This window comes from Pollachius pollachius (genome assembly GCF_949987615.1).
Source record: "Pollachius pollachius genome assembly, chromosome: 11".
Taxonomy (NCBI): Eukaryota; Metazoa; Chordata; class Actinopteri; order Gadiformes; family Gadidae; genus Pollachius; species Pollachius pollachius.
This window is the reverse complement of record NC_136944.1, coordinates 10,298,045-10,308,510: the sequence shown is the minus strand read 5'-3', so window position 1 is coordinate 10,308,510 and position 10,466 is coordinate 10,298,045. Positions and strand designations below refer to the sequence as shown.

The 10,466-nt window shown below is 42.8% G+C and overlaps 1 protein-coding gene across 1 annotated transcript; it reads right to left on the bottom strand.

The window, feature by feature from the left end:
* Positions 1-2,621: 2,621 nt before the first annotated feature.
* On the bottom strand, positions 2,622-9,889 carry cbx4 (chromobox homolog 4 (Pc class homolog, Drosophila)). Its single transcript, XM_079746920.1, has 5 exons — positions 9,591-9,889; positions 9,453-9,496; positions 8,686-8,751; positions 6,829-6,895; positions 2,622-5,618 (listed from the first exon to the last, which is right to left on the bottom strand). The coding sequence occupies exons 1-5, from the start codon at positions 9,657-9,659 to the stop codon at positions 4,164-4,166; spliced, it is 1,701 nt and encodes a 566-aa protein (XP_079603046.1). The 5' UTR covers positions 9,660-9,889; the 3' UTR covers positions 2,622-4,163.
* Positions 9,890-10,466: the final 577 nt, after the last annotated feature.

Below are 10,466 nucleotides of genomic sequence, written 5' to 3'. Positions count from 1 at the left end.
TATAAATTAGACATCTTGTTGGAAAATGCATTACCTGGTCGAATGTAGGAACACTTTAACGATGCTGGCCCACATGACCAATGTTAACAATTTGGGCTATATATCAATATAATCTCATCTGATGCATTTGTAAATGTGACGCTCTGTCTCACTCTGTTCTTATATTGTCCTAATTAATCTATTCGCGCTACGATTTGAACTTCCATCTCTTCCTCCTTTACCCTCGTCCTCTTGCGTGAAACAAAAAATAACTATTTGTGTTTCTAGTTAGCCTACTTATATGCCTGTTACGTTTTGAGCAATCGTTTTTAGCGCCAATGACATTAGGGGTCGACTGAAGTTCCCTCACGGTGACACTAAAGGCTATGTAAAACAATATTATGTTATGTCCTGTTCGGTTCGGTTCTTTCTTTATTGTTATGTTATATTCTGCTATTTTATACAATTAGGGCCTATATATAGTTTAAAACCTATCCAAGAGAATTGTGCTGTACTAAATTAGGTAATCATTTCCCTCTTTTATTGAAGAACATCTTAGCTGTAACGAAAAGCAGGCCAATTGATTATTTACATTGGTTAGATGAGTTGTCCATTCAGTGTCTATTTAAATCTAAAGTTAAATAGGCCTATAGCGCTAAGGCCTACATACGTTAAACCTCTTGCATTACTGTCTATTTTTAGGCCTATCATTTTTAAGGTGTTGTTCAGCGCAAAATGTGCCGCACTGGGGTTCGGCCTTTGACTTGATTTGTGGAGATTATTAGGATAGTTCTTTTCTCTTTAAGGTGTTTGAGTGTTCAAGCATATTGCGTGTATGCTGCTCATTCCAATATACCGCGTTATGTGGTAACGCGCCCATTTCCTCAAGCCCCTTCGCATTCGGTGATGAAGCGGGAGGAGAAAATGGCTGTCTCATTCGGCGCTGACTTTGACTGTAGCCTACTAGACACAGGAACCAAATGGCAGACTATAGCGATACGTTTAACAATCAATATCATTTTTTGATTACAATCCGACTGCAAGCGATCCATCCAACAAACCGTTGAGCTATTTGTAAGCGAAATGTAGAGCGTATCTTCCCGGTAGTTGGACCATATTTTTTCCTACAGATACAGTAGATGCCATCAGCTGTTTTGTGTTAGACCTCACTTCTAAAAAAAAGATAACCCTACGATTAATGATTTGAAAATGTTAACCGCGAAGAACATTCCAGCGATCTGATCTTTTATGCGAGACTGTAAGAAAGACCATAAATCGATCACGCCAAATAGGCCTATACTTAGGCTAAGTAATGTATTGCCTCACTAAACTTGGTAGAAAACACCAGATAGGTGAATGGGCCTGTAGACCTACATTACGGAAAAACTATCCTATCATCTATCAACATATGCCTCATCAAGAGACCAGTCGATAGAAAAGTAAATATCCAGTAATCTCTCCGACAATAACAGATATTCAGAAACCTTTGGAGTATTTATTGGAAATGTAAGCTATTCGTCTTTCTTTCTTACTTTCTTGTATATCTCCCTGTATATCTCTGCATTCATTAGCTTACATTTTCCCATTCATTAACTTCATTTTCAAGGTGAGGTTGGCAATAATTCTTCGATAAGCAGCTCCCCTGGGAAAAGTTGCCCAGACGAACACACGCTTGCGTGCACACACACACACACACACGCACACGCACGCACACACACACACACGTTGATTATCTAAATTAAACATTTACTGATCCTTACTATCTGTTCAACTGGGAAGACCGTTTGTAAAAAACATTTGACGTGATCACATCACGTGGGCCTCGTTTGAATAATTAAAGGATACAATACGACCTTCTGTAGGTTATTTCATAAATAAAGCACTGACAGGTCAACATAATTTGGCGAAGAGTGTATTTAGGCTATGTAAAATAGCCTAAATACGCCACGAGGCGCAATAACCCCACGAAAGGCAACGGTTTGAAAACGAATAGGCCTACATGTCACTCTTTATGGTCAAAACAATCCAATATCAACATCTGGTGTGACCCTCTGCTCTATATCGTCGAGCCATTAGGCCTACGATCACGCGCGGACCTGGAGTCATTTTTAAAGCGTTGGAATTGAATTAAATGCATTACACACTACGCATCAGCCTCTACACACTACGCATTAGGACTCATACGTTAAGTTTGTACATTGCTAAATGGTATAAACACGTTTGAAAAGTGAATTTCTGGTAATCTAAGTAGCTGGTCCAGTAAGACCTGTGTAACCTACATAGGGGCCTTTATGTCGGGTTGTGGTATAGTGCAACTCGATCTGTGTATTAAATTCAGAGTTTAGCTATTCATCTCTTGGGAGAACAGAGATTAACAGCGAGGGTACAGGTCTACGTTTCATGCAGATATAGACCGGACAACAAGAACGAAAGCACACACTATGCGGCCGCAGTTATACATAACTTTATGAAGAAATGCTAATCAAGTCGAGTCATTAGCTATGCGGAACACAAAGTAAAACATTCCTAGCCTGCCCGATCAGCATGACAGTTTCACATAAAGTCAACAAAGGGTTATTTATCTTGCTTTATTGTTATACATATTATCCAATAAACTGTGTCAACAGCATTTAATCCACCTATCCCCTAGGGAACATACTTTGTGACAATCATTTTGGACTTTGAACCAAGTGCAAGAAAGAATAAAGAAAAAAAAGCAGGAAACAGGACAATCAGCTCGTTAGAATCAGATGCAATAATCTGACGAGAACTACTGCAAAGTTTAGCAAACAAATGAAATGTCAATAAATATAAGCATTCCTTCTTCATAGTATAGATTTTTAGTATGCTTAAAAGCTTTGCATTAAATGTGCATTGAAGGCAATTTAGTCTCCAACAAGTTTTCTAAGATGAAAGTATTATGATGTAATTCTCAACATAATCAAAATTGCCTGCACTTATTGGATTCAACAGGAACTCAAAACCAGTCTCATATTTTACATTTTACCTGTACAAAATACTACTGATGACTAGTAACCCTGGTAGCTTTATGCAAAACAGATAGAAGATGAGACGAATGTGGTTGAATAACTATTTAAGTTGGCCTAGAATTACCATATATTCTGGGGTCCACAGTAAGCTCATACAAAAAAAAGATATGGTTGGTACATGGAACTTGGATTCAATAGCACTCTTTATATTATTCTTTCTCCAATTGATTACTGACCTTTGAAGATATACATTAACTAAATGAATGTCACAACCGTTTAAAAGTGCAATATAGCAGAGAGCCACACATGAGCATTTTCGACAGGCCCATTGCTGAATCCTGGGGCAAAAAGTTAAACAATTTGTGGGAAATACATTTAGTTTTACTCTGTATCTGTCCATTCAAAGTCCTTGATGTTAACCCTGAAAGTGTTTGCTATATCTTATGCAGAGATACTAGCGAGGGTACAAACAATGCAATGTAAAGATACAAAAGTGTTTTTATGTCGTTGCCCAGGGTGCCAGAAACGCCTCTCCCACACATTTGGGCTTTCAGTAACTCTAAACTACTTGTCTGAAGCTTGACGTAAGCAAAATGGACCAAGCAACTGAAGGAAACAACCAGGTACAAGGCTGTGCCCAGAGCAGGTTGTAAAGCAACAAAATATAGTTTAAACGGATGGAGATGATCTATTTCTCCAAAAAAATCTAATGCTGTAAAAATGAACGTAAACACAAGTGAATGCGTTTAAGTGCTTTCTTTTGTTGATCTTCGATGTGATCGCTGTACACATAACAAGTCACTCCTTTGTTCTTGTCCGGGACCAAAATATCTCATATTATTAGATACAAAATATTGAATAAACCTTCCTAAATCTCAGGTTGTATGTTTGGTACCAGTATGAAACGAGTATACAAAGTATTACAAAGGTACTTTAGCATTTCAGATATATTGATATTTTTGTGGAGACATAAAAATCCACCTGAACGCAGTCACTCAAAACCTCGAGGGCACTTTCTTCACCACACAGAGGAGTTCAGTATAAAATAGTTTAAGAAACATATTCAATTTGAATGATAAATAATAAATTCCCTTATGTACAAAAATCGTTCTTTTCTTTTTTACATATGCACATATTGACAGGGCCCAAATATGTAACTATAACTTCCATTTGGGGGGAAAAGAAGCACATTGATTAGAAGGAAACGTATTCCTTAAAGGTGACAGTGAGACTATTTGTCGTTATGTCAGTGATGACAATATTGCCCATGAAAGGCGATATTTTCGTAACAGTCTCTTCCTTGAGCAGCTCTGCATAACTCTCTTTCTGGTCTGGCACCACCAACACCAAACTTTGACTGATAGGCTCAGGAACGGGTTCAGGGTCCGGCTCTGGCTGGGTTTTGGGCTCGGGAGGTTGCGTCTTGGTCTTTGGACAGCTTAGATCCATAGGCTGCTCTTGGCTGTCCGTATCTCCAATGTCACCCTCGCTAGCACCTCTGGGACGTGACCCACTACAGTGGAGGTCCATGGGTTTTTCTTGAGGCGGGGTTGCATCTACTACGCTGGGGGTGCTAAAGCTCCTTGAGCTCTGGAACACCTTGGAAACACATCTTTCCTCCACGGGCTCAGAGAGTTTTCGTTTGCGGTCAGCCGAAAACGTGGGGATCCTAATGTGGTCAATGTCCGTGCGACTCAGCATATTTGTGTCCATAGTCCAGGAAGGTTGGGGCGAGCTCGCCGTTAGCTGCATTGGTAAATCGTCCGGCAAATCGGCCTGACCGCGAGCCACCTCCGTGTTGTATTCCTCTGCGGTGCTGGGCGAAGGCTTTGAGAAATGCCTGTCTTTTGGGCAACACTTCTTGGGGTGGTCAGCTGCAGGGGGCGAGCGTCCGTCACAGATCTCTTTTGGTACCCCGTTCTCTGGGTGCAAGGGCTCCCCTGTTTTGGTTTTGTGCGATGGATTGCTCTGCGACGACTTGGCATGCAGGGCTTTCTCCTCACTCGACGGCTCTCCCTGTTTACCCTTAGACCCGTGAGCCTTGTGACCGTCCATGTACTTGCTCATAACGATAACGATACGTCCATTCTTATCTTTGTTCTTGATTATCTTCATTTTGCTACCACCACTGGTCGGGGCCGCGGCATCTTTAGAATGGGGCTTGAGGGAACTCCCATCCTCCTCCTTGCCCTCCGCTACCTTGGCGTTAACCTCTGGTTTCCGTACCTCAACTGCGAGCTCCTTGACCTTGCTCAAGCACCCTGTGTCTTTGTCGCGGACCCATTTCTGCTGCAGCGCCAGCGGCAGGTTCCAGCCGGGGTTGGCTTGTTTACCGGCGGGCTCTTGAACTTTGACCACCTCCTTTAGTCTTGAGGCCGGTGCGTCGTACATGTTGAGGTCAGGCTCATAATGGTGGTGCTTTTTGCTGTTCAGCTGGTAGATCAACTTCTTCTTGCCGTTGGGCAGTTGGTCAGGAGGGGCTTCCTGGCTGTTGGGCTGGTATTGATGGTGCTTCTTGCTGTTCAGCTGGTAATGCTGAGGCTGGGTGCGGGACGTCTGGAGGACATCTGTCATGGGGCAGCTTTCGCCATCCTGGGAAGTCTCCTCAAAACCTGTGGGAACGTTGGATCGCCGGGCAAAGGAAGGAACCTGTGGAGGATAGAAGGCACAAGGTTGATGGTAAGCTGCTGCCCTAGATATCTCACCGCTACAACATGTATGTCCATTTTTTTTTCAAAGTAATTGAAGGGTGATTGATGATTAACAGAGGCTGGAGCTGTGGCAAAAAGGATCGAATACTCCTCTTCAAACCTGTCACACACAGATCACGCAAGACAAGTTGCAATCCTCTTAACCTAATCGATTTCAGTTATACTTTGTCTAAATGGTTTAGTGCAGCAAGCTAAAGAACCAACTTCTGCATAAAGCTGTATACAATAGTTTCAATGCATAAAATATGCCTTCATAGACTCAAACATAATACAAAGCAACTGAAGACACAAGAGAGTGGTTCTTTTATAGTGGTATTGGACTAAAGTGGGAAGGAAAGGAGCTTCATGTTAGTGCTAACCCCCCCCCCCCCCCCCTACTGGCTGACCCCGTGAGCCATCAGAGGGGCACTGTGGTGGAACACTAAAGCTGCTCAGGCTATGACCCAAGGTCACTGAAGTGCCACTAGACATGTCATGCTTTAGCCCTGATGCCTGACAGAGAGGTGATTCTCCACAACACAACAATGGTACGGATGGCTCTCTCAAAAATAAATATAATCATGTTTGGCTTAGGTCTTGTTAAGTCCGGTCCTAAGGTACCAGAGGATGACTATATTACTTTGCAAGTGTGTGCTTTGTATTATTTTTAAAGCAAAGTGTTTTTTAGATGCTGGGAGAGAATCTTATTTTTTATACATAACAATGAATAGAAATAAGATAACTAAACATGTTCTTTCTTTGAATGGGTTTCATTGGGGACAATGGAACAGTCTGGAACACAAGCCATTCAAATTAAAAAGAGGAAGCCGTTGTTCCGATATGTTATTTAGCATTTCTCATAATGAACACATTGCAATAAAATGTGTGTAGTGAACCAACACTCCCATTATCTTGGGCAACAAAAGCTCAGTTTTATGAAGAGCACCAGAGTGCAATCAAGCTTGAACTGAACCTCTTCTGTCTGTATATCTATATTTTTGTCCTTGATGTCAATCTAAATAAAAAACAATCACAACTACAGTTTATCAAAAATCACATGAGACTGCCATTTTGCCTCTCAAAAAGATTCCATGTCTTAATTGAACACATTGGGGGAGTTTAAGGACAAAGTGTATCTATGAATATATGTATGGTATAATTTGTATTACCTGGAGTAAAATATGTTTTGGTTTAGGCCCACGCTTGCGATACCCCATCAATTGCTCTTGCCTCTCTCTGTGAAAAAGAAGCAAAAATGTTTTAATGCAATGCTAAACATAATCGCATTTAGAAATATTTAAACATTAAAAAACAACAATATATATCATCAGATCTGTAGTCCACAAAATATTGATCATTTCAAAAATACCAAAGTGCGCAAAGAAAATACACCAGCCTTGAAAGAGCAAGTCTATTTGACCTCTTATGCAGGTTTCTATTCCCATTCAAGGTCGAAAAAGGAATTTTGATTTGAAGGACTAATGATGGCACACATGTGACTTGATGCAAGGCATTGTGGGACTTATTTGCATAGCTCTCTCCATTGTAATTGGCCCATTCCAAACTCTCATTATGGGGGTGAAATTCAATTAGTGGTAGGACAGGGAGGGATCTCTACTCTTCCTTTCAGACAGCCCCTCTTCTGTGCTCCACCTTTCATATTGCTCCCATTTCTACTTCCAGTCACATTCAAATCCTAATTAAAGGTACGCTTGAAGCGGGACAAAAGAAGGGCCAGGCGTTTGTAATACAGGAGTGGGCGGTGGAAACACACACACACACACACACACACACACACACACACACACACACACACAGACACACACACACACACAAAACCCCTGCTTTTGTAACAACAAATACCAACACACTCCAAAGATAAGATGATTAACATCACGCTAAGCTGCCTCAGGCCCCTTGTTGAGTCATTTCTTATTGACACCAAGGCCACCAAGAAGGAAAGGGGGGAGGGGTTGTTATTATGGCCTTGGTGACCACAACTGGGCCGATGCATTAACCTGCCTTGGTGAAGTATGGTTCCCTGATAATAATCCTCCCGACTCATCAATAGCTCGTAAATAACCAACAGTAGCACGGGTCCCGGGTGAAGCGTGCAAAGCCTGATAGACGCGGAGAATCGCTATATCAGATCTCACACAAATTGAACACAAACAACCACTCCGATCACAATGGGCAAAACATGAGCGATTTCACAGACGGGAACAGCCAATGGGGCGACCCCCTATTTACAGAAGATTTGGCAATTACAGCCTTCCCCTCTCACCGTCCGCTACCCTCCCCCATGCCTTTGGGGAGCTGTGCAAAGTCCACACACACAAATACACACGCACACACACAGCGCAGATCACTCCTCCATGACCATCAGTGCTACCTCCCCCCCACCCCCCCTCCCCAAAACGCACGTGCAGGCGGTCTGCTGTGGGAATAGGGAATACGGGGGCAGTGCACTGGAAATGTTAGCGAACACTGGATGTCAATGAGATTTTTTTTCTCTTCTCCCAAACCCTGATGTCTGCTGGGAGGGTGGTCTCCTGGGCCCCCTATAGACTGTGTAGCGTTGTAGTCCACCACCGCAGGGATAATGTGCAGGGCTTATTCAGCATATCCATTTAACAGCAATATAAAGTATTGGTTGTGACTCAGCGGTGTTAGGGACAATCTACTGGCAGGAATTTGACCCTTTCCATCGTTTTGGATAGCTAATTGCTAATAACTGTAGTTTTGTTTTGAATGTGGAATTTAGAGTGTCATTGTCCACATGTGTGACATTGGGTTATAGTAGCCTTAAAAAACTAAAAATGTTTGATTCTAATAGTACACTTATCGTGTGTTATGCCATTCCACAACCATTCCGTAACTCACAACTAGCTTTGCAACCATTGTCGAGGGAATATCCATTGCGTTGATGGATCTCAACAACAGCGTTACTACAGCGTGGCCATGCCCCCCATGCCCATATAAGGCCATGGCAGAACTACGCTCAGCTGCCATGTCCAAAGTCTCACCTGCTTTGGAACGCGACGAGTAGGCGCGGGTCAAGGATGTTTTCCTCAGGTTCCCACGTGTTGTATCTGTAAAAAAATTGGAAAATATAAATATACGTGTTCAACAATGCTTATTTGGGGCTTATACGCGCTTGTCTGTTCTAGATAGGCTGTCGGGCAGGCCCACGTAATTAGGTTACTATAGCTTATTTTGACCCTTAGCGCGCGAGGTGGAATGGTCAGGTGCGCGTGGACTCCATATTTAAGTCGGGTAATATGCATATATGTAATGGGATACCTCTTCAAAATATTGGATGATGGAGATGATGCTCACAAAATAAGCATCAAATGGCTGCTACATCCTAGCTCTGCACACGATGGGCACGTCCCGAGTAGACTACACTGCACGGACGAACGTAAGAAAATATCAAATTGAGTCTGCTACGCTCCAAACGGCATGGAAACAAGTGTCTTGTAGCATCGAGTTCTACAGTCGGCCATTTTAGCACTACTGTCTCGCAAATTCGCTGGCAGGGCAGAAATAATTAAAACAGGATTACATGGCTGTGTCTACCCCCTTCCCTCGCATAAATTAGTGAAGGCATCCGTGGATACACTGAAACGCATACCAACCGCTCTTTCCAGCCAAAACACCAGTGCGCGCACAACCTCCATGATAGGCGTTAAGACCATAGCATAACTGCTGCAAAATATAACAGCATTCCCCTTCAAATACAGCGTCTACTTGTTAAGAGTGTAATATTGGCATATAGTATATTTAGACTTACTTCGGAGACCAACCTCGCCACTTGACCAGGTACTCTATTTTGCCCTATGGGGGAGGGCAAGAAAAAATTGTAAGGCTTATTCATAGCTAAACAAAAATCCAAACGGATCTCGCTTAATGTTTCGCGCCGTCTACATACCTTGCGAATGCGCTTCTTTTCGATTCCCTCTACCGCAAAGACGTGCTCTCCGGCCGCAGGTAGCTCCATTCTCGTTTGAATCCGGCTGCAGCGAACGGAGAGTGAAATGTTGGCTACGTTCTGTCGATGCCTTCACTCGATGCGTCCACAGGCTTGGTAGTTTTCCAGCTACTATTAGACCCCGCTGTATTCCCTCCTCCTCTCCTCTTCTCTCTGCCTCGCTTTTACCCGCTCTTTCTGTCTCTCTCTCCGTGTCACACACATACAGACTATAGCCTCAGTCTTTCGCACACTCCGGGTGCTCCTGGCTGCAAGCAGAAAGACACTCACTGTAACTGCACGGAGTCGCTCAGCGCAAAAGGTTCAGTGGGGCGCGTGACGTCAGCACGAGGGGGAGGTGAAAACATTGCACATCCTTGCTGGTCACTGTTGGACAGCGGGGTTCGACTGGACGGAGTAACCGCTGGAAATGTAAAATCCATTTGTAGGCTAATTATAACGGCAGTGTTCAATGTAATTGCGAATAAATACATACAGGACGTTGCTGTCCGATCTAAATATACACTGCTATGCTAAACCCCTTGATGTTGCCGATGTAGCCTCCATTATAATTCTCAAGTTTCAACCCAATTGTAGAAAGTTGTTTTTTTATGCAGGTTATCGCTAGGGAAGCTAATGCAAATATGTTAAGGGGTAACATAGTGATCTGGTCTATTTGCTTAGCAATGTAGCCTTTCGACCGCCGTCTCATAGTATTTTATAGCCTACCAAAAGTTTAGATGTAGACAGACATAGGCCTGACATGATTGTAATATTTAGGCTCCGAGCACAATAACGTTTGTAGGGAACTACTTCAGCTTTTTAATTTGGATATTT

Coding starts and splice junctions, on each gene's coding strand:
- cbx4 (XM_079746920.1), bottom strand. CDS start 9,659: ATGGAGCTACCTGCGGCCGGAGAGCACGTCTTTGCGGTAGAGGGAATC. Junction 8,752..9,452: donor TGGCGAGGTTGGTCTCCGAA/GTAAGTCTAAAT, acceptor ATTTTTTTACAG/ATACAACACGTGGGAACCTG. Junction 5,619..6,828: donor CAAAACATATTTTACTCCAG/GTAATACAAATT, acceptor TATCCTCCACAG/GTTCCTTCCTTTGCCCGGCG.